We start from the raw sequence: 23,266 nt of genomic DNA, 5'->3' as shown, positions 1-23,266 counted from the left end.
GGACTCAGTCCCATCTCTGAATACCAGTGAAACACCAGAAATCTATGCCATTTGGTGAAGCCTTGTTTTTAGCTTGACAGTTATGTATTTTTGAGTTTATTCAATGAGGTTTTAAAAGGTTTCAAAAGCCCAAGGGTCATAGTATTTTCTCAACCCATAGAGGGGCATGTAATTCTTCAATTCAAGTTAAAACCTGAAAACTACTGAAGTTGGAGTTACAAGGTTTTCACATGACAACAGTGATATGTTGATCTGGCATTATAGAGTGTAATGTGTTGATATTTTCTTTGCGTTTCTGCTGCATACTCGTCTGTGACCTTTCAGACCTGTCCTGTGTCTCCCAGCAGACATTGCGGCCGAGATGTGAGAAGGGGTCATGCCTCTTGTCAAGAGAAACATAGAGCCTCGGCACCTGTGCCACGGTGCAGTGCCTGATGGAATCGGCAGCGAGCTGGAATGTGTAACCAACAACACGCTGTCCGCCATCATCCGACAGCTCAGCAGTCTGAGTAAGATCACACCTACTCATCATATTTAGCAACTCATCATATTTAGCAACACTTTTATCAAGTCATCTTCAGATGATCAGCAGTCTCATAACAAAGTGAATCGTATGGCCTGGTTTTCTGGTAACTGTCACACAAAACATCTGCAGTTTTGCCATTGCTAATGTTAAATGAATGGACATCATATGAACAACCACAGCAACTTTTGCGCAAAATCACTCTCATTTAGCATAAAACAAGTTGATTTCAAGGCACGGCAAAGTGGATGGTGGTGGTTTTTGCAAACTGGAACAACACAGTACATAGTTTCCTTATGCACTGAGAAAACTGACAAAAGTGCCACAAATGGGGAAGGTCAGTTTCTTTTCTGTGCTCATTTAATATGCAGTGTGATTTAAGCTTCAACCTCTGCTTTCATAAGCCCATCCTATTTTCAGCCCCACCTGCTGAAAAGCTAGAAATGAGAGTAAAGGTCAATAAACATGGCAGTTTTTGACAAGGCTTTCATTGATATTGCAGCATTCATTCTTTCCCAAACTTGTGTGAACTACCTCGGGCCCCAGAAGGCACCAAGAAAAAAAAAAGAATAAAGAGCTTAAGAGAATCAGATAAAAATTTCTCATGCCCTCTGAGATGATTTGACCATGAATGACGTGTGGACTTGTCACTGCTTAGCATTAGGACTACTTAAATTTTCCTGATGTTTGAATGGTGATTACTAGAAAACAAAGACCATTTCTCCACTTTGACCTGATTCTTCTGACTACTATTAAGTCCAAGAACCACACGAATAGGGCGTTAAAAACACAGGAATTATCATTTAGCTATCTGAGTTATTCACTTTCCGCTGCTCAATACTGCTCATCTAGACTCTAACCGGTCAATTTGCATGAAGGCAGAGCATTTTAAAGGATAACTTATGTTTCGCAAAATAATAAGCATTGGTATACTTGTTTATTTTTGTGTACTAGATATATGTAATAATGTACAAGCAGGTGCATTTAAATGTGTGAGACAGGGAGAGAGAGAGAAAAGGGAGAGAGTATTTTGGGAAGCAAATTTACTCGACATCTGGCCCATGGATACTCTCATTAGAATGTGTTTGTGTAGCGTGTGTTTGTGCGTGTCTGTGTGTGTGTGTGTGTGGGATTTTGTGAAGTTACAGGAGCTTAGAGCTTACCGTAAAGCTTTGTGTCACAGAAGCAGATAAGGCAGAGAGTGAGGGGGCAGAGACACAAAGAGAGAGTCTAATGATAGCTTCCACATTAAGTGGATCTGTGCTGTTCGACATGTGCCAATAATGTTGTAATGCAATGGGCAGGGGAAGTGCAGTCCGTATATAATATGGGGAAACATAAAGAATCCAGAAATACACAACCCACAGTTGTACAGCATGCATTAGTTGAACAATGGGTGCAATATTGAACTCAATGCATCTGAGTGTAAAAAGCTGCACAACAAAACCTGCTTGTTTTGTTGCGTAAATATAGATTCCAGCACGTCTGTGCTTTGTTTGGTCTTTTTCTGTTTTATAATGTACTGCTGTTCTTTCTTCACTTGACATAGTTTGACACACTCTTCTGTTTATTAATGGCTCCTTTTTGTGTTTTCTCTGGTTGCAGGTAAGCATGCAGAGAATGTTTTTGGGGAGCTTTTTAATGAGGCCAACACCTTTTATGTGCGTGCAAACTCTCTCCAGGATCGCATCGACCGCCTGGCTGTTAAGGTCACCCAGCTGGATTCCAGTGTGGAAGAGGGTTAGTGTGGGGTTAAGGAACATTGTTTTCCAAACGTAAATGTACTCAGTAGAACTCACAGACTATTCACTACTCACTAGTCTGTGTGAAATCATCTGTCATATTCATATGTATCATATTAAACTTACAATCTCCATCTTATTGTTTTGCAGTCTCTCTTCAGGACATAAATATGAGGAAGGCTTTTAAAAGCTCTACTATCCAGGACCAGCAGGTCGTGTCCAAGAACAGTTCTCCAAACCCTGTGGCTCAGATGTACAACACCAGTGACAAGCCGCCTCCTCTCAGCGCCCTCACTTCTTACAGGTATTCTACGCTTCGTAGAAACTGCACTGGACGTTACCGCCATCCAGTCAGGTTAAGTTGTCAGTTCATGTGTCTCGTTTCATGTGGATGATTGTTTTCTAAATCTTAACACAGAGAGGATTGCATAGATGCGATGAAGTTCTACACAGACCCATCGTACTTTTTTGACTTGTGGAAGGAGAAGATGCTGCAGGACACAGAGGACAAGAGGAAAGAAAGGCGGAGGCAAAGGGTTAGAGAAGACTTATTTCTGACCACTGACTTCTTCTGTTTATTTTTATATATTTATTTAACCATTAGTTTCCGTCTCATTTGCTGTCCGTCCCTCTCCCTTTCCCAGGAACAGAAGCGCTGTGTAGTTGACAGCACGCTCCAGCGGGAGGTGAAGAAGGTGAGAAAGGCCCGAAACCGCAGGCAAGAGTGGAACATGATGGCGTTTGATAAAGAGCTCCGCCCAGATCACCGCCATCCACACACTCTGCGTCGAGGGGCGTCGTCTGAGGGCTCCCTCTCCCCTGACGGCAGGTCTGTGCTTTTACATACAGTATGACCTCGTGTCGAAACTGCAGATGGAATCATGGAATTAGTATTTTCAGATGGGATTGAGACTTACACTGGGAATACCACTGATTGTGCGGTTTTGGTTGAATTGTTGCAGAAATAACATTTATAACTACTACAGGCTGTGAGCAGCTCTTCCTGATAGTTTTACCTTCACTGGAAAGTCAGTCACACAATGGCAATGTCTATAATGATAAAATATTCTTGTTAAGATAATATAGTAAATATTGATTAACATACTGCGAGCAAAGATAAGGTAAACAACACATACACATAGATATAATGATCAAGACAAAAAGTCGGGCTGCAGGAATTTTGAGTGTAAAAAAACCAAAACTCCAAACATTGAATAATAGAAAACAACTTCAGAGACTTCAGAGAGCCCTTATGCCATGTTTTCTCTCTTGTGTAAAGTTCTGATTTAGTAATAGCAGATCCACCACAGATCTGCCGTTCTGTGAAGACGGTGTCAGCATGAGAGGCCCTCTCTTTCTCCTTTGTCTATCCAGACCTGAGCTCCCAGACTACCCCGCTCCTCCAGGCCCCGCCCACGGTGCCTGTCACTACGCCAGGCCTCGTAGTTATGTGCCTGGGAACACACACCCCTCCCCACCTGTGGAGCATGAATACCACAGCATCGAGGTCAACTACAAGGGTGGAACCTACTCCGCAGCAGAGCCTCACTCCGCAAACCGAATGAATGGCTCATTACTTCCACCTGTTGATTACAAGTATGTTTGTTTAAAGAACTGTGTCAACCAGGGATGGGGCGATACATCCAAATTCAATATATCGCAATACAAATGCAATACAAATACATGTGACAATACGTATCGTGGGGCAGAAAAATGAATTGTGATATTAGCCAAATTTTATTCTGCTGTAGTAATCACAAATGAGACCATCACAATTTCACAAACTCTCCATCGAAATTATATTATTTGCACTTTGTAATGGCATTTATAAATTGTTGTTTACATTCTAGCAAGCCAGTGCCATCACTAGAAAGATTTGTGGCTCAGAAATAAACAGAATTCTGCACAGTAGGCTTTGTTGCCATTGAGCGTTTATTTATTACATCGTATTGTGGTCGTATCGAATCGTGAACCCGGTACTGCGTATCGAATTGCATCGTGAAATAAGCAGAACGTCCCATTCCTAGTCTCAACTATTGCATAAGTCAAATACGGAATGAATTACATACATAATATAATTTCTCCAGCACATTTGTAGTGTTACCTGAAACATAATACTCTGTCTCTGTCTCTCTGATAGCCCGATGGAGTTCTCTGGCCCTCCACCTCCTGTCCCAGGCCCGCCCATCCCGTCAGCACAGACAGCCTTTGGTTTCCCTCTGGGCGCACTACCCCCCACCCCCCATAATGGAGTTTTGCATGTCGGCCCAGGCTACTCCCTCCCACCTATACCTCCTCCCCCGGGGCCTCGCATGGTCCCCCCTCCCCCCGGACCCCCGCCTCCACCCGTCCCTCCGGCTGCACCCTCCCACCTGGCAGGACACAGTGAGGGCAAGAGGGCCGATAATCAGCCTGTAAGGGACGCGAGAAGCGACCTGCTCTCTGCCATCCGCATGGGTGAGTCGAGGTGACGCCTGTGATTCGTTGTTGTTTTCTATGGGACAGGTAAAGGCAGACGCTATAGTACATAAGGTTCATGACCTGTATTCACAAAGCTTTTCAGAGTATGAGGGATAACTGCTAATTTTAAGAGCCTGGATTCAGGTTTTTGTATATATACAGTACTGTGCAAAAATCTTAGGCATATGTCAAAGATATCCATAAAACGAAGATGCTTTCAAAACTAATGAAATGAAAAGTTTCTGAATGTCAAAAATTTACAATAAACAGCAGTCTACTGACACTCTAATGCAGAAAACAAATAAACATCTAAGACTTCTAAGAAATTTATATAAAAAATCTAGGGTGCCTAAGACTTTTGCACAGTACTGTTTATACTGTATGTGTGTGTGTGTAATCTAATTTTTTTGTGTGCCGTTGTTAGGCATCCAGCTAAAGAAAGTCCAAGAGCAGCAGGAGCAGCAGAGCAAGCGGGAGCCGGTGGGGAACGACGTGGCCACCATCCTGTCCCGCCGGATCGCCGTGGAGTACAGCGACTCTGACGACGACTCGGAGCTGGACGACAACGAGTGGTCAGACTGAGCCAAAGTGTGGCAGCTGACTGAAGTTTGCCGTTAGTTTGGCTTTATTGAGTGCAAATGAGGCAAACATGTCCAGCTGCTTGTGAGACTACTGGACTGTGAAAGGCTATCTCTGGCTCCACCTGGTGGACTCCATGAACAGATACAAGCTGTCCCAGTGCTGCCATAGTAACTTTATTTAGTTTCATATTTATGCTGCTGATTTAATTACCCATGAGGTAGTTGGGGCCTACTAGAAGGCACAATTTGCACTAGTCTTCAGAAACAGGCACTGTTGCAGTAAAGTAGTACAGTAGACCTGGAATATGATGTGGCTTTAATTGTGTATTAGTTTAGTAAGTACAGCAGGGTAATGAACTAAAAATCAGGGTAATGAACACTCAAGAACTTGCTTGGTCAACATCACTTTATTAAACACATACCTCTATCCTTCAAAACTGTTTGGACCAAATGTGATGATTGGAAATGATTGCCCCCCCCCCCACACACACACACACACACACACACAACGAAAATATATTCTGTCCGTGTTTTATAGGTCATTCCATTTTACGACTACCCTACCCGTAAGCCAACTAATAGTTGCAAAATGTAATAGCTGCCTCAATTTGTGAGTATTTGATTCTCCCATGGTGTGTGTATCATGTACTGTGAGTGCAGTTTTGTTCTGCCATTGAATTATCATTTATTGTGATATGTCTTTGAAAATGTTGACATGTCAGTAAATTATTTCAGTATTAGCTGGTCTTCACATTGTGTTTGTCTTCTCTTTTTTACCTGAAAGTATCTATACTCTTCATAATATTCCTATGATGTCACATGCATTACAATACACACAGCTCATTGGCTGTGTTTGTCATTTGATTGTAATCATTCATTTATTACAATCACCTGTTATTTTCCTACCAAGATGGTTGTGGGTGATGTAACAGAATACTATGGATAGAAAAAGAATTGACTCACCAAACAGGCAAAGTGACACAAAGAATCCTGGTACCACAATCCTCTTGTAGCTATTTACATACATATTTCAGGACATGCTGTGGTGGATGGAAATGAAGAAGCAGACGATGAAGAAGCAGATAAAATTGCTAAATGATGCTGGGAAGAGAGAAAGAGGATTTTATGGTTCAGCTGGGCAGAGCAGTGTTGCAGTATAATTAAGGAGAGACTTGAGAAGGAATGGCAGGAAGAGAGGAATAGGGAAAAAGGGGAGGCTTTATTTTTCCTTTCAAGATTCAGTTGAGAAAATAAGTGTTTTTATGGGAAAAGACTGACTAGGTAAACACCCAGATGGTCTGTCAATGCAGAAGTCCTGAGACAGTATAACATATTATGCTACATTGCAAGACATTATGTCAAAGAAAGGGAATGGTTATTCATAAGAAAGTCAGACCGTTGTATTTCTTCTTTGTTTGGCAGAAGCAAGAATCATCAGTTAAATGAAAGGAGAGTCTTGATTTTTTTTTCTTTTTTTACATATAGATTCTTTATGTCAGATAATCTAGGCTGAAGTAGTTGAAGTGAAGTTTTTGACCTGTGGAGGGCAGTAATATGCCTGGAAGCATTCAAACTGCCGGAAATTATACAAGAAGAAGATCTACAGCGGCACTTAAAGAAACTGTTGGCCATTGGACGCCATGTTGGCTCAGTGTGAGGCGACGGAGTGAGTCAGTTGAGCCACAATGGAGGAGTTTCTGCCCGTGACAGTCCTGTGCCTGGCAGGTGATTAGCTGTGAAGCTCCTCCTCATCCTGGATCAGTCTGCTCGGTCAGAGACAAGAAAACAAACCTGGACCTCTGCATATCAAGACAAGGTATCATGTTTATATCAGACATATAATTTGTGATTTTATATTTCTAACAGTTTGGTATTTTTCCCCTTTAATCAACCAAATAATTTGTGAGTAACCGTGAACTTAGCATTAGGATGTGAAGGATAGCTAGCTAGCGTTAGCTTAGTCACCTGACTGACACACGCACACGCACACGCACAAATCAGCTTTGCTGCTGTGTGTGTAGCAACAAACGTTATTGACACTGTCTCACTACCTAACGTAGTTTTATCAATGAATAGCAATGTCTTTGCCTTATCTAGTCGATGTTAATAGCGAGCAAGTCTCGAGAGTAAAATTACTCTCGCAGACTTGAAATGTTTAGCAGCCTCAGCAGAGTCGTAACCTTACTAGCTAGCTAATTGCTCTGAGCTTGGCCATTCATTTTACCAACGTTATCCTGTGTTTGTTTTGTTTTCTGTAACAGGTTGCTTATGTATAAACGCTCCTCTCATATGTGGTGAATAGATATCTGTACCCATAGATATTAGCAGTAACTTTGCTCTGTAGACTGGCTAACTAAGGTTAGGTGTTTTCAAGTGATGACAGTTTAATTTTGTCTTTTGAGTGTAATTCAATTTATATCAACTGTCCATCATCCCTTTCTGATCCATACCTCTGTAATTTGCAGGACCGTTACTTTGAAGATGGATACCTCTAAACTTCCTAAGATCCAGGACGAGGAGCGAGAAAGCCAGTTTGGTTATGTACATGGAGTCTCTGGACCAGGTCTGGCTTATAAGCGAGGATATGCCTTTCCTTATGTATTGTACATATATATACTATATATATTGTATAGGGTTGAATATGTAGTATTTGGCATTTTTTCAGTTTTATTACTTAATATCACAACAAAGAGCAGTCTAACTGATGGATCATCCACTTAAAACATTTGTTTTAGCTACAGTGGTTTCTTTATCTGAACAGATTTTAGTCTCAAATCTTTTGGACACTCCCTGCCACTGTGTTGAGGAAGACGGTTCCACAGAGCTCAGCACTCTGATAAAGATGCTGATTGATTCAATCAGATCCTAGCAGAGTCAAACAGTGATTGCACAGAAGTTTAAATCTCTTCTCCTCCTGGGGAAATTCACTCACAGGTTAACAAAGATTGAAGTGATAGAATCAGTAAGGCATTGAAGAGACAGCCTCAGACCACACCTAGAGGTTATAAAATAATAAAACGCATTTATCGCAAAAATCACACAGCATTATTTAGGTGGACACAAAAATGGCTTAAAAATGTAGATGTAAGCCCCTGCTGTATTGGCAAAGATTTTCAGAGCTTCCCTTTTGAAAATGTAAATTTTTGTTAATTCTGTTAATTCCTTTTCGAACCTATCCCATCCACAGTGGTGACGGCCACTGCAATGGCAGGAGCAGCCATGTATGAGCTGGTTCGTGTGGGACACAGTGAGCTGGTGGGAGAAATCATTCGTCTAGAGGGAGACATGGCAACTATCCAGGTCTACGAAGAGACTTGTATCCTTTTTGCTATGTTGAGTTTGAGTTTTATTAGGACCACTTTCAGCTGAAAGGCTACTCTTCCAAGAGTCCTGAACATTAATACACAACTAGAAAGGTGCATTTTCTGGAGAAAATGCGTGTGATTGCTGAGAGTGCAAACTATGGGCGTGTGTGTGGGCCTGTCCGTGTGTGTGTGTGCAGGTTTCTGAACATGACTGACCTTGGATCGTCTGTTCAAACTGAAGCGGCTGAGACAAAGTATAATATGTGTATGTAATGTTAAAACTGTGGGAAATGTGACAGTTTAAAACACTTCTGTGAAGGAGCTGTAATGAGTGTCCAAGTGATAAGTAATAATGTTAGAAATGTACTAAAATATGTAGGAAGGTTTATTTGTAAAAGCTGGGAGGTGGCAAGATTATAAATCGTATGAAGTGTAGGTCTATTTTGAGTTGAAAAAAACTGAAAGTATGGAAGTGACAAGTAATGATGTTAGAAATGTATTAAAATGTAACAATAGTGAGAAGAAAAGCGTAAGAAAATATGTGTGTGAGAGAGAGAGACAGACAAAAGTATGTGAAGTAGTTGTAGCTATAGTAGTAGCTGTAAAAGTAGCTGTAGTAGCAGCAGAAGTATACAGCCTCCCAACAATGTGAGAGAAACAGAAAGAGAGAGAGAAGAGAGATACAGATAGATATATATAGAGAGACAGACAGCCAGACAGAGAGAGAATGAAAAGTATTAGTAGCTGTACTAGCAGGGGTTGTAGTAGTAGAAATATCTGTAGTACTAGAAGTAGCTGTAGTAGTAGCAGTAGAACTATTAGAAGTATAAAGGCTCCCAACAATGTGAGAGAGACAGAGAAAGAGAAAGAAGAGACACAGATACAGATAGATCAGATACAGATAGATAGAGAGAGAAAGAGAATGAAAAGTATTTAGTAGCTGTAGTAGTAGAAATATCTGTAGTACTAGAAGTAGCTGTAGTAGTAGCAGTAGTAGCAGTAGAAGTATTAGAAGTATAAAGCCTCCCAACAACGTGAGACAGAAAGAGAGAGAGTGAGAGAAAGGTAATGAAAAGTATTTAGTAGTAGTAAGCTGTAGTAGCAGTAGAAGCTGTAGTAGTAGATGTATTTGTAGTACTAGAAGTAACTGTAGTAGTAGCAGTAGAAGTATTAGAAGTATGAAGTCTCGCAACAACGTTAGAGAGAGGAGAGACACAGAGAGAGAGGTAGTGGAGCCAGTGTAAGCAGCTGATCAGCAGGAAGAAAATATTTAGAAAGGCTTATGTGTAAAAGCCTGAAGGTATAGGGAGTACAAATGTAGAGTATAAGGTATATTTTGAGTAGAATAAAACTGAAAGTAAGGAAGTGACAAGTATGAAAATATGTAAAAGACATGTTAAAATGGAGAAGACTGAAAAAAGGAGAAGTGGAGAAGAGCTGCATGTGTAAGACAGCAGCAGTGGAACAGAAAGTAGTGTAACAGAGTGGAGCCCTAGTGTCGAACAAACGTTAATAACTCAAAAACTATACATCATATTGCTTATATATTTACATTGTGAGTGCGAGCAGAAGTAGCTGAGGAGTTTAATATATAACATATGTATGTAATGTTAAAGGAAAAAATCTGTTCAAAAAAGGCACACACGGTATAGCACTAGTGCCGAACAAACATCCATATCTCAAAAACTACAAATCCCATCACTTAGATATTTACATTATGAGAGACAGAAGAAGTATGTGAAGAGTTTGATTTATATATATACATATACACATACATACATATATACATACATACATACATACATACATATACATATGTGATGCTATTTGTGATGCTGTTTGGTTTTGTTTTCCCTAACTGTGCGCGACAGCCGGTGTGTCTGTCGGTGACCCTGTTCTTCGGACAGGAAAACCCCTCTCTGTTGAGTTGGGTCCAGGAATCATGGGGTCCATCTTTGATGGAATCCAGCGTCCCCTAAAAGACATCAACGACCTCACTCAAAGTATCTACATCCCGAGAGGAGTAAACATTGGTGCTCTCAACAGAGACATCAAATGGGAATTTTCTCCTGGCCAGAGTCTTAGAGTAAGAAAAGTGCATTTAGTGTGTTGCATGTACTTGAATGTGTACTCAATCTCTACACTACCAACAACTCTTACAAATGGCATGTGATCCCCTCTCCAGGCTGGCAGCCACATAACGGGTGGCGATATCTACGGCATGGTGTTTGAGAACTCCCTGATCAGGCACAAGCTGATGCTTCCGCCTCGCAACAGAGGCACTGTCACCTACGTGGCCCCGCCTGGAAACTATGACGTGTCTGTGAGTGACGCTCGAGAAAGAACTGTCCTTTTTGTTCGAGCAGAATTTCTATGGGATGGTGATTTTCTGATCTCTTGGTGTTCAGGATGTGGTGCTGGAACTAGAATTTGAAGGAGTGAAGGAGAAGTTCACCATGCTGCAGGTATGGCCGGTACGACAAGTCCGCCCAGTCACGGAGAAGCTACCAGCCAATCATCCTCTGCTTACTGGCCAGAGAGTTCTGGATGCCCTTTTCCCGTGAGTAGTCCTCTCTTCTTTTGGTCATTTTTGCTTTTACTCTATCCTTGATGCTGATCAAGGCTGTATAGTTGCTGTTCAAGTTGATATTATGTGTATTAGTGTTTTTTTTTAAAGAACGTTGACCATTTCTTGCAGTTTGCGATTTGTTAAGCTTTTGCACCTCACAGTGGTGGTTTGAGTTGAGCACCTCCAGCCACCACTCTAACTTCTTTTACTCCTCCTTATATACTGATGGATAATCGCTTGAACTTGTCGAGTGTGTAGAACCACATACAGTATGTTGTGTGGTGAAATCTGTATGCCACAAACAGTTGACAGAAATCCTTGGAATTGCCTTGGAAACTATGTGATTTCCCTGCTCTGTAGTTGTGTGCAGGGCGGCACCACTGCTATTCCAGGCGCCTTTGGGTGTGGAAAGACGGTGATCTCACAGTCCTTGTCCAAGTACTCCAACAGTGATGTCATCATCTACGTGGGCTGTGGAGAGCGTGGAAATGAAATGTCTGAAGTGTTAAGAGACTTCCCAGAGGTTCGTGAAAGAATGTAAACCTTTTGATTTAACATGTTTCTGTCCAGTGTATACTCATGGCCCTGAAAAGGAATAAACGGGTAAAGTGAATGAATAATTTGATGTATTTTTAAAAAAAAAAAAATGTTGTAATAAAGCATCAGTGTCCACTTTGTATAATGTTATACCTCTGTGCCCAACAGCTTACAATGGAAGTAGATGGCAAGACTGAGAGCATCATGAAGAGAACAGCGCTGGTTGCTAACACTTCCAACATGCCTGTGGCTGCTAGAGAGGCTTCCATCTACACAGGTACCAACCATTCACATTAAAGAGAACGGCCTTTTCTTTCTTTCTTTCTTTCTTTCTTGCTTTCCATGTTCCACTTACTTTTGTTCTTTAGTTCATCATCCATTTATTTATTTGTGTATCTTTTAGCACTTCTGTCAAAGGGCATTTCTGCAAAAGACGGCTCTTTCCGGTTAAAATAAGGCTGTGAATTGAATTGATTTGCCTCTGCAGGAATCACACTGTCTGAATACTTCAGGGACATGGGGTACAATGTGAGTATGATGGCTGACTCAACCTCCCGATGGGCCGAGGCTCTGAGAGAAATCTCCGGAAGATTGGCTGAAATGCCTGCTGGTGAGTTCATTTCTCAGAGGAATTGGACTGCTTATTTGTAAAGACAATTCCAACAGTAGATAAGCTATTATGAGCCAGTTACAGTTGTGCATATTATTGTCTTCAGACAGCGGCTACCCTGCCTACCTGGGCGCCCGGCTGGCCTCCTTCTATGAGCGCGCTGGGCGTGTGAAGTGCCTGGGAAATCCAGAGAGAGAGGGCAGCGTCAGCATCGTAGGAGCGTGAGTTGAAGATTTTTGCACAATCAGGGAACGTCAAGATTTATGTTCATTAAGTCAAGCAGTTTTTTTTCAACATCTTCTGCTGTTACAGTTTAACATTCTTGCTCTTGTAGGTTAAAATGGAATTACTGTAATAGGTGAATGTCTTAAAGGAAAATTCCACCCTCAGATACTCTTTCACTGTTATATATCATCAGTATGTGATGTTCAATACATTCCAGGAGTTATTTTGTGTTTTAATTGACCTTTTTCATGTACTCACTATCCTTCAACCTGCCTCGTCTACTGTAAGGTAGCTTGATATTGGATATTCAGTGGATATTTGTTTCTCTACCATCAATAATCTATAACCAGTATCCAAAATCAAGCTCACTTCCCTCCAGGTTTTACGTGTAAGTGGAGAGAGCAGAAGCGATAGCTGTTGTTGGCAGTTGACAAAAAGCAGAAGTCGTGCCCCCTAAACAGAACGCAACATGTCATGTGGCTGCATTGCATTATGGACTATTGAGGCTACTGTTGGTGGAGAAATTGGTCTCTCAGTCACTTCTATTGTGAATTTCTCCCTATATGATTGTTGAATGTCTGTGCAAAATAGTGTTTCTGAGAGACTGACACCAAAACCTGACGTTTACCGTTGTTTTAAACAGTTGAAATTTGTTCTCCTATTAAATTCCATTGTAGCTCCGCTGGAAATATCTCAATGTGACGACTTGTTAATAATGCTGTTAACTCCTTTCAGTGTGTCACCTCCTGGTGGAGACTTCTCAGATCCTGTCACTTCAGCCACATTGGGTATCGTTCAGGTAAGTCTTAAGCAGTGGCTTTTCAGACATTTTACTAACATTTGACTTCACACACATTGTAGTTTCTTTTTCCTTGCCTGCCATTCTGAGTGTGTGTGTGAATATTTTTTATTTTCTCCTTTTTAGGTGTTCTGGGGATTGGACAAGAAGCTGGCTCAGAGAAAGCATTTCCCTTCAGTGAACTGGCTTATCAGCTACAGCAAGTACACGCGTGCTCTGGATGAATACTACGACAAGCATTTCCCAGAGTTTGTGCCTCTCCGTACAAAAGCCAAGGAGATTCTGCAGGAGGAGGAGGACCTGGCTGAAATCGTGCAGCTTGTTGGCAAGGTATGGCTAAATATGACTGTTAGGAGATTAAGATTTCACATGACTCTAAAATTGGTCATCGAATGGCATCAATTGTAATGATGCGTGTTATTAATCAATCCTTCGATTAATCAGAACAGACATTTAGCTTAAGTCTTAAACCTTTCACATGTACATGTGACATGAGCTGGCTGGTACTTGAGTGCTACTGACCGGTCCAAATTTCTTAGCCCATAATCTAAAATACAGGTCTGTTTTACTCTGTTTATGAATAATACAATTGCAAACAAACCCTTTACTGCCTCAGAAGCACTTGAAACTTAGTTGTCACATATTGTCACAACTGAATCACACTGCAAACATCATATGCGCATGTTTTCAAATAAGCGCACTGGACACATCAAGCACATCAGCCACCTTGATGCATCTGCTCTGAACTGGGTGTGATATCAACGACTGTTTTCATGATGTTTTAGAAAACAAGATCATTGTTAAGCTATTTTGACGCAAAACTACATCATGCAAGTTTTTTTTATTCCAGGTGTTCTTTGTGAGAATTACGTTACAGTAAGCCATAACATGGACAAGGAAAAATAATTAACAAAATCCTTATATTCTTTGTAATGACGAATTCCAGTATGGTGTAAAAACATCTAACAACGACATGTGTTTGGGCCTTCAGTCCTTGTATCAAAAGCTCTGACCCATCACTAGCAGTGTTGATATCAAATTCCCCATTAGTAGTTGTGTATAAAAGCATCTGGCAGTTGGGTTACTTTTTATTGTGAAATTTCAGCCCTCCTCAGGTGGAAACGGTGTGCTTACAGTTTCTAAAAGTATTTGTTTTGCAACTGACTGACAACCGCCCCGGCAGGTTGAATCCAGCCCACAGGTTGTGACTTGCCTAGGTCTGAATTAGGGTACGTTCACACCAATGATGTTTGGAGCAGTTTAATTCAACTCTGGAGAATTTACAGCTTTAATTTGGTTCATTTGGGTGGGTGAGAACAAGGCCAGTCGAACTTGGGTGAGCATCACATAACGCATTGAGACCACCTGAAAATACGAGTCTTGGTTGTCTTCCAAGTGAACTGCAGTAGGAGTGATAATGTAATCCGAATCAACTACAGGAGACAAAACCCAAAATGCATGGTTTTATGGATATACGGAGACGGGTGTTGTCATCTGATAGCCAGCAGTTACTTATGCTTGGAACTGAGGGTATACTTGAAGTCGAGATGAGGTCAATTTCTTTTGTACCTACAAATGAAGTCCAGCTGAAATCTCGACTAATGCTCATTTTCAGCTGTTTCTTCATGCTTTCTTAACTGATATGAACACCAGAGAAGGTAAATTACAGCAAAGAGCGCAGACAAGTCCATCATTCTTGGCTAATGTTAAAGCGACTGGAATTGGATTTGTTTTCATTCCCTCCTGCCCCGCCCCCAAAATCTTTAACCTTGTAGGATGACAGGTTACCAAAACTCTGTCCACTAAACAAACTACTTTTGAGTCCATGTGACTTTTGTTTAAAAGCCCTGGTTTATTTGTAATTGTGCAATGTGAACCTTCATGAATCAAATGCAAAAATGCAGCAAAGTAAACTTTTCCACTACAGTTCAGACCAAAGAAAACAAACTAAAGGTGTGATCACACCCTTCGCAGTTCCAAATAGCACGTCATTTTATAGTTTTCAAATGCACATGTTTTTACAGTCTGTGTCGTGTGTTGTATGAAATAGATGTTTCCAAAGAAAAACACCATTCTTTTTTGTCAGTCACATTTTTAGTGAAAATAGTGAATAGTGAAAATGGACCAGCACTAATTTTCATGTTCTTGTTTTCATCATAGGCATCTCTTGCTGAGACGGACAAGATTACTTTAGAAGTCGCTAAGCTCATTAAGGATGACTTCCTGCAGCAGAATGGTTACACTCCCTATGACAGGTAAAAACAAACCTCGCCAACTACAAAACAAATTCCTTTCCATTCACACACACACTCCCTCTCCTATGGGATGCTGGGAACAAGGCCGACCAGTAGAGGGCCCTATCAGACTTGTCAGTTTTGGAAAATGATCTTCAGGGGTGTTTCTGTTGTTGATGCTGAAAGGGGGCACAGTAGAAATACATAAAAAATCACAAGACCTATTGAGCATGATTAATTTACTTGGGTTGATGCGGCTTTAACATCCATTATAGAATAAATGGATTAAGAGTAACAAATGACTGCAGTCAAAAATTGTGTTTGGAGAGGTGTTTTTATTCTTCTCCACCCAAATCCAAACTGTTCAAATAGTAATCTTATAGTAGCTGCTCTTTCAGAAACGCTTTTCTCCACAGCAGTTGTAGATGTGAACATGGAAAATGTTTCCATCGATTAAGTGCTTTTTTTTTTTTTTTTTAGATGGATTCTCCTTAAAAGACAGCATGTTAGCAAAGTTTCTAGACAAGCTAGGCATGAGCTAGTTATTACTGGCCAGCAGCTACACCTCTTAAAAATTAATGAGTCTCAGAATGTCAAATAATTTCCTTGATAATAGCAGAAAAGCTCATAGGATACATTAGACGAGTGAGTATAATGCAAGGCAGCAACATTGTCAGGTTGAGCCGTTGTCAAGGAGAGAGGGGGGGTAGATGAGTCTCACACTGTAAATGCTTTTACGTTTTTTTCATTTAATGCCTATACACATATCATTGAGCCTGACACTCTCTTCTGCCCCTACACACAGATTCTGTCCCTTCTACAAAACTGTTGGCATCCTCTCCAACACGATTGCCTTCTATGACATGGCCCGACACGCAGTGGAGACCACAGCTCAGAGTGACAACAAAATCACCTGGGCCATGATCAAGGAGCACATGGGAGAGATCTTGTACAAGATCAGCTCCATGAAGTTCAAGGTACATGGAATGTTACTCAATACTATTTTGGGGTAGATCAATGGGTTCATCAGTTTTCTCTCGTATATTTCAATCGATCAAGATGGACAACTAACTGATTGAACAGACAGACCTCTTATCAAAACCCACTGATATCTGTGATCCTGTAGTAACGTACTATCCCCCCTCCTCCATGTGAGCATAAGAACTTCTGGAAAGCTCTTTGTTCTCTCTGGATCTAATCTCCCTGTATCTTTAATTGATTTTCTAGGACCCAGTTAAAGATGGTGAGGCCAAGATCAAAGCGGACTTCGCCCAGCTCCTGGAGGACATGCAGAACTCCTTCCGTAGCCTGGAAGACTGAGCTGCTACCTCTCAGTTCCTCTCCTAACCATCCAAACCCGAGTGCTACGGAGACCGCCAGGTGACATGGAAAAATTATTTTTTGAATTTCCGAGATGTGGACCTCGGTGTGGCTACAGCCATGAATCCAAGGTAAACGATAAAAAATAATTAATTGTAATTGTCTTAATCTCCATGTCTACCATCAGAGAATGGCAGCAATATGAAATAATTGCAATCTCTCAATCTCTATCTCATCTCTACTATCAGAAAATAGTGGCAATATTACTCACAAAAAGGTTTTTATTTTTTAAACCATGCACACCCTTTACCCATATTGTGCCCATGTATTACCTGTATCGTGCCCATGATTTAGTAACTCATAACACACACTCTACCCAGTCGTGGCCACGCATTAAAAAATAATGTTTCCAGTGTCACCTGTCAGACTCTGTACTGTGCGGTGCAATGTAGTGCAAATTCAGCGGCCCCTGTTTTGAATGTCTACCTAGGTCATGTGATTTTATTCATTCCTTGTTGTTTACTTCCCCTGACACATTCCAGTATGCTCACATATTTGCATTACATTTTGTTTATTTTGACGATTCACCGGCTTAACAACAAGACGGTACTGGAAATCCTCTAGGACACCTGAAAATATGGTTCCGTTGCCTTTGCAGCAGCAACACCTTTACTCAGCCTGTTGTCTTGCCTGATCTTCTCGGTTGTAAACCATGGTGAGCAGATTACTATCCCATTACTATGTTGCGGTTAAAATCAGTGGGCCCCAATCAGGTGCTCCACTTGCACTTAACTACTAGCTGCAACATGGAGTCCTCCCCAGTGGAGAGGGACATTTATCTCCTGCAGATGTGACAATGACCATGACAGATTATTAACAAAATGGGAACATACACATGGGTAAAGGGACAGAAGCACCATGTTATATCAGGCGGTTGAGGCATTCTTCCTCTTCTTACCTCTCAAGTGTGATAGTGATGTTGTTGACTTTGTTATTACTATATTTGTAAAAATGTGAATGAATGAGACTGTGTTAGAATTCTGTTGTAACAGATGTCACACTGTTATATTTATGGCATGTTGTTGTCTCCAGAAATAAATTTAAATCCAAATAAATAACTGGGAAATTCATTTTTTTCTTAAAGTGTCAAAAGTAGGAGCATGCACACAGATGATATTTTAAAAATCATTTTTTAATTATCAAATTAAAGTAATTAGTTATTTTTGTCAACAGTTTCTTCAGTCACTTTACCCACATACACTACATGGTCAAGAGTATGCGGACACCCCTTCTAATTGGTGGATTCGACTATTTCAGCCACACCCATTGCTAGCAGGTGTATAAAATCAAGCACACAGCCATGCAATCTCCATAGACAAACATTGGCAGTAGTACTGAAGAGCTCAGCCGCCATTGGACTAGTCTGGAGCAGTGGAAACACGTTCTGTGGAGCGATGAATCACCCTTCACCATCTGGTAGTCTGACGAATGAATCTGAGTTTGGCAGATGTCAGGAGAACGCTACCTGCCCAAATGCATAATAGTGCCAACTGTAAAGTTTGCTGGAGGAGGAATAATGGTCTGGGCTGTTTTTCATGGTTCAGGCCCCTTGGAACCAGTCAAGGGAAATCTTAACTCTACAGCATACAGTGACATTCTAGATTGTTGTGCTTGTGTGCTTGTGTGCTTTCAACTTTGGGGCAACAGTTTGGGGAAGGCCCTTTTTGTGTCAGCATGACAACGCCCCAGTGCACAAAGCAAGGTCGATGTGGAAGAACTTGACTGCCCTGTCCTGTCCTGACCTGACCTCAACCCCATCCAGCACCTTTGGGATGAACTGGAACGCCGACTGCGAGCCAGGCCTAATCACCCAACATCAGTGCCCGGCCTCACTAATGCTCTTGTGGCTTCCAATATCTAGCGGAAAGCATTCCTAAAGAGTGGAGGTTGTTATAGCAGCAAAGGGGGACCAACTCAATATAAATGCCCATCACTTTGGATGTTTGACGAACAGGTGTCCACATACCTTTGGCCATGTAGTGTAGATTTTCCAGGTCAGTCCAGGGGTTTGAGCCAGCAACCCTTTGTTCACATGCCAACTTCTCTAGCCTGCAAGCTACCACTGTTAAACCCAGGATGTATCATTTTCAATATGTCCTGCAGTCATTACTCTTATTGATGACAGCTATACACAACTGGTGTGACAGGGAAGGTCATAGGGCGTCCATTTTACATTATTTTCCAATGGTTCTTTTACCTTCAAAATAGAATTAGTGGGAGAATGTACCTTGCACTGTTCGTCAGCTCCATGATTACACACACACACACACACACACACACACACACACACACACACACACACACTTTGCATTAATGCAATAGGGTTACTCTGTTAGGGAAAGGCTCATTTTGGTAATTGATCAATTTCAGTATAATCTTGTTATCTCAAGGATGATTGAGTTGATGACCGGAAATTGTCTCATAACCACATTCATCATGTGCATTGTACAAACAGAAGTGTTGCAGACTGATTGAAACACAGTGTCCGAGGCCCTGCAGTGGTGACATATAGACATGACAGCCCAAAATATTTGGTCTTAACAATGTTTTGAAGTCGTGAAGTACCTTCACTGTTTGTTGTTTGCAAATTTAACATGTACTGCAGACTATCTGTGCAGTTTGTATGATGTGTAATCTTGTGCTAGTTGTCTACTCCACTGTCTACAATTGACTGCATTAATCCAACCAAAATAGATTAGAGCCTGTATCTCAGGTTCCGGGCTCCATCAAGACTAATGGAGGCATAACACACAGGAGCAAGGGCAGCATCTTTCTCTGCATTGATTCAGTCCATCCATATTCTCGCACTAGCGTGGACATTAGGAGGTTTCAGTGGTCTTTGAATATCCCAGGCTCAGCTTATAATGCCTCCCCCCCTCCTTCCCCCTCTCTCTTTCATCAAACTGTCATGGCTGACATGGTGTGAGTGTGTAAAAGATTAGGAGGGAGAGCAAGAACAGCAATTAACATTTTCACAGCAAAAACAGATAACAGTTGTGTCTGCCATCAAATGCAGATAATAGTGTCTTTGTATCATTTGATGTTGATTGTTGGATGGTTATTCTTGAAGCAACCATAATTTGTTGGACTTGGAGGATGATTTGACCACTCCAAAGAAAACAGAATTATAAAGTGCTCCTTTGATGTGTTTGAATTTAGTAAATATGACTGAAAGTTATCTTAATTCTAATATTTGTCGAATTCTGACCCCATCAGCCACTGGAGGACTCAGTTGTGCTCTCCACGAATCAGTCCAGAGCAGATACTGGTCCACTTCATGAACTTCATGGTGTTTCCTATCTGCTCATTCTTGCAGAAGCCACTGTTTTTTTCCAATTCATTGAGCTCTCAATTCTGAGCATCAAATCAAAACAACCTGTTACTTCTATTGCTCTAACCACATGGCAACTGCCACTACGCTCTGTATTGCATCTTACGGGTATATTCTATGTTTAGGTTTCCTGAGTTGCAGTGTCACAGTTCAGTGGCTCTTAGCTTAGGGGTGGAGCAGTTTATTAGCCTTCCTGCAAACAGAGCACAACTGTTGGACTGTGTTCAGCTGCCTTCAGCTGGTGGCACTGCAAGACTCCTACAAACTGAAATATCAAGTTATTTCTGATCACTGTTTATCACATTAATTCCATATTGTTACTAACTAGCCATCTACAAGAGAAGCTTATGTTTTGTTTTTAAATGATATTCGATGACATAGTGAATAGGGAAGCAGGGTTCAAGCCCTGTGTTGGCAACCAAGCGCCCTGCTGAAGTGTCCTTGGACAAGACACTGAAACCCTAACAGCTCCAGTAGTGCTGAGCCTGACTTTGACCTCCCTGGAATGGGGCAAACAAAAAGCAAATTTCCCTACAGGGATCAATTAAGTATCACAGTTTGTTTGCTATACAATGTTGTCAATAATGTCATACACATAGTGTCATGTATAAAAACACTGGCTCATATCAGGAGCAGCACTGGAGCCTCGGGGTCCTGCCTCCCATCACACACACTCTTCCAGAGTCTTGTATGTGTGAGCAGCAAGGTCAGGTTGCCTGTGGGAGGAAATCTGATCCCGAAGGGTGGGGCTGCCCCGTGGATCACCGCTCACTCTCTCATCTCATAAGTGCCTGTCATGTTTCTCATATCTACTCTCATTCTGCTCAGTGTGGATTATCAGGAATACTTTTGGACTTCTGAACACCTCAACATAGTCCCTCAGCTGCAGAGAGGGACATGACAGCTCGCTGGCACCCTAGCTTCCCCAACCAATTGAGGCAGCACCTACATTTACCAAGCATGACAGCACTGAAACCTAAAATGGTAACCGATAGAGGCTATAAAGCAAAAGTAGGCTAAGTGTGTTAGAGGAATGACTTCTGAACTATTTAATGAAACACGAGGAAGATGGTGGTCTTTGGGAAGTGAGTTGGCAGGTGCAACACAATGTCTAGCCGGTGCAAACCACTTGTCAAGAGGAATCAGAGTTATGTGCCCTTCAGAAGAATCTGTTTTCTGTTGGGACACTTCCAGCGTGGGAACCCATGAAATGACAACCATCTCTCTGCTCTGATACGGTGTCGCTGCAGCACCACCGGGGCAGCAGCATGCCAATTTCCTTTTTCAACACAAATGACTGATGATTAAATACGTTGTCGTTTTTGCTTTTTGCCTCAATCAATCAAAAAAAGGAGGTCGGTGACAAGGAGAAGATCACAACTTTTGACTGGAAAGTAAAGATCTGACTTTTATAACCCCTTATTGGATCTTTGCAAGATTGAAGCCCACATTTATTGATGAATTTGCGTTCTCGGTTTGGAAACAAAAGGTAAGTTAACAAAGAACATTTTAGGATTCGCCTATAAAAAGACTTTTGTTATGTGCATAAAGCATTATGTCAGTGTATCTTTATTAGATACTACAACGTGATGTAAAGTCATACTAAGGAGCTCCATTAGGAATTAGGAAGATTAGGATATGACAAATTTATGAGAAAACCTAATCCAATTAATTCTACATAGTTAAAAAAGTGACTTTTTTTGTTTTTTGTCTTTTTTTGCTGAATTTTGTGTTCTTTTAATTCCACTGTAGATCAGAGATATACACTGGAGGACAAAACTATAAACCCGACTAAAATAAAAACACACACACTGACAATAACTCAAGTACATACTATCATTGCAAATTCCTATGGCTGTGGAGGATCTGGGTTTGTTGGCCCAGATAGTTTGTCCCTGTGGACTTAGTGGCCTTGTTTCAACAAATTACATTAGTAGCTCTTGGGGATATAACAGGATTGAGAAACCTCTAATTATGAAAATTATTTTTGATAATTTTAAAACAAACAAAATCTTATAGCTAGTCACTCAGCCCTTTTATTGTAGAAATAGGAAAGTGTTACAGAGTAATTACAGTAGAGCCATCTACTTGGTATGGTATGGTATGGTATTGTATTGTAATTAGTTGTATAACTGTTATTTGGCTTTACAATTCTCATGTACAGTGCTTTGTGAACTTTGCTTTCAGAGAAGGGTTATAGACAAACTACATTATAAGTAGTGGTAGTATTGTTGTTGTTTTCTATGTGTGTGTACACAGAGATATTTCTATGTGTTGGCAATTTGTACAGTATCCATGCCATGAGTTTATGTTGGACTGGCCATCATGGTTGTACATGTTAAGCCTACTGTAATGTGATCCTCTTTAAAACAAAATCCATGTTCTTCCTATGCTCTTTTACAACTTTACACCTAATTGGACTGTAGGTCCTGGGATTCACAGTTTGTGCTGTTTGGCATCTTTGCTTCTCAGTCATGGAGAGATGAAGAGGGGAGGGGCGGGGGTTGGTCAGTCAGGGTCAGGGGGGCAGGAGGGCCGCCTACACTTGCTCCTTAGAGAGTGCATGTTTAGACACTAATTGCAGGAAATTGCCTGAGCACGGGCAAAAACATTTTAACATATTAATCAATAAAACCTTTTTGTACGGAGGATTGTTATTGATCGCGCTACAGTCTTTATTTTTATGTAGGAATTCTGTTATTTTTTTTCACTTTTTGTTTTCACTCCTTAAATTATTACCAAGCCTAAAGATGTATGATTGTGATTCTCCAACAAAGCTTTCAGTGCATGTGTCAAAATTAAACAGTAATGCAGTGAGTTACTTTTTTAAACAATTTACACTAATGATCTGTAATTCTGTAAGGTATAGCTACATAGTGCAAGATTTTAATACAATGTTGTTGTTTTTTATTGAATTGACAGCTTGTTTGCACAGAAACTTCACAGAAAATTCATCTTTAGCAAGCCATC

The 23,266-nt window shown here is 41.1% G+C and overlaps 2 protein-coding genes across 2 annotated transcripts; both read left to right on the top strand.

The window, feature by feature from the left end:
• Window positions 1-376: 376 nt before the first annotated feature.
• On the top strand, window positions 377-5,307 carry LOC139651964 (actin-binding protein WASF3-like). The gene is made up of 8 exons (XM_071528868.1): window positions 377-509; window positions 2,129-2,263; window positions 2,416-2,569; window positions 2,684-2,801; window positions 2,910-3,094; window positions 3,640-3,861; window positions 4,406-4,722; window positions 5,150-5,307. The coding sequence occupies exons 1-8, from the start codon at window positions 377-379 to the stop codon at window positions 5,305-5,307; spliced, it is 1,422 nt and encodes a 473-aa protein (XP_071384969.1).
• Window positions 5,308-6,988: 1,681 nt separating this feature from the next.
• On the top strand, window positions 6,989-18,011 carry LOC139651944 (V-type proton ATPase catalytic subunit A-like). Its single transcript, XM_071528841.1, has 15 exons — window positions 6,989-7,122; window positions 7,772-7,869; window positions 8,494-8,622; window positions 10,483-10,697; window positions 10,797-10,934; window positions 11,020-11,171; window positions 11,541-11,703; window positions 11,886-11,994; window positions 12,205-12,327; window positions 12,434-12,548; window positions 13,288-13,351; window positions 13,478-13,681; window positions 15,512-15,606; window positions 16,391-16,562; window positions 16,813-18,011. Exons 2-15 carry the CDS (start codon window positions 7,788-7,790, stop codon window positions 16,903-16,905), a joined length of 1,854 nt encoding a protein of 617 aa, XP_071384942.1. The 5' UTR covers window positions 6,989-7,122; window positions 7,772-7,787; the 3' UTR covers window positions 16,906-18,011.
• Window positions 18,012-23,266: the final 5,255 nt, after the last annotated feature.

The sequence above is a fragment of the Centroberyx affinis genome, unplaced genomic scaffold, assembly GCF_046629955.1.
Source record: "Centroberyx affinis isolate AG114_WGS23_722 - 3 ecotype Tasmania unplaced genomic scaffold, CSIRO-AGI_Caff_v1 ptg001735l_1, whole genome shotgun sequence".
NCBI classification, from domain to species: Eukaryota; Metazoa; Chordata; class Actinopteri; order Beryciformes; family Berycidae; genus Centroberyx; species Centroberyx affinis.
The sequence above is the reverse complement of the archived record's forward strand: the minus strand, read 5'-3'. Positions and strand labels throughout refer to the sequence as shown.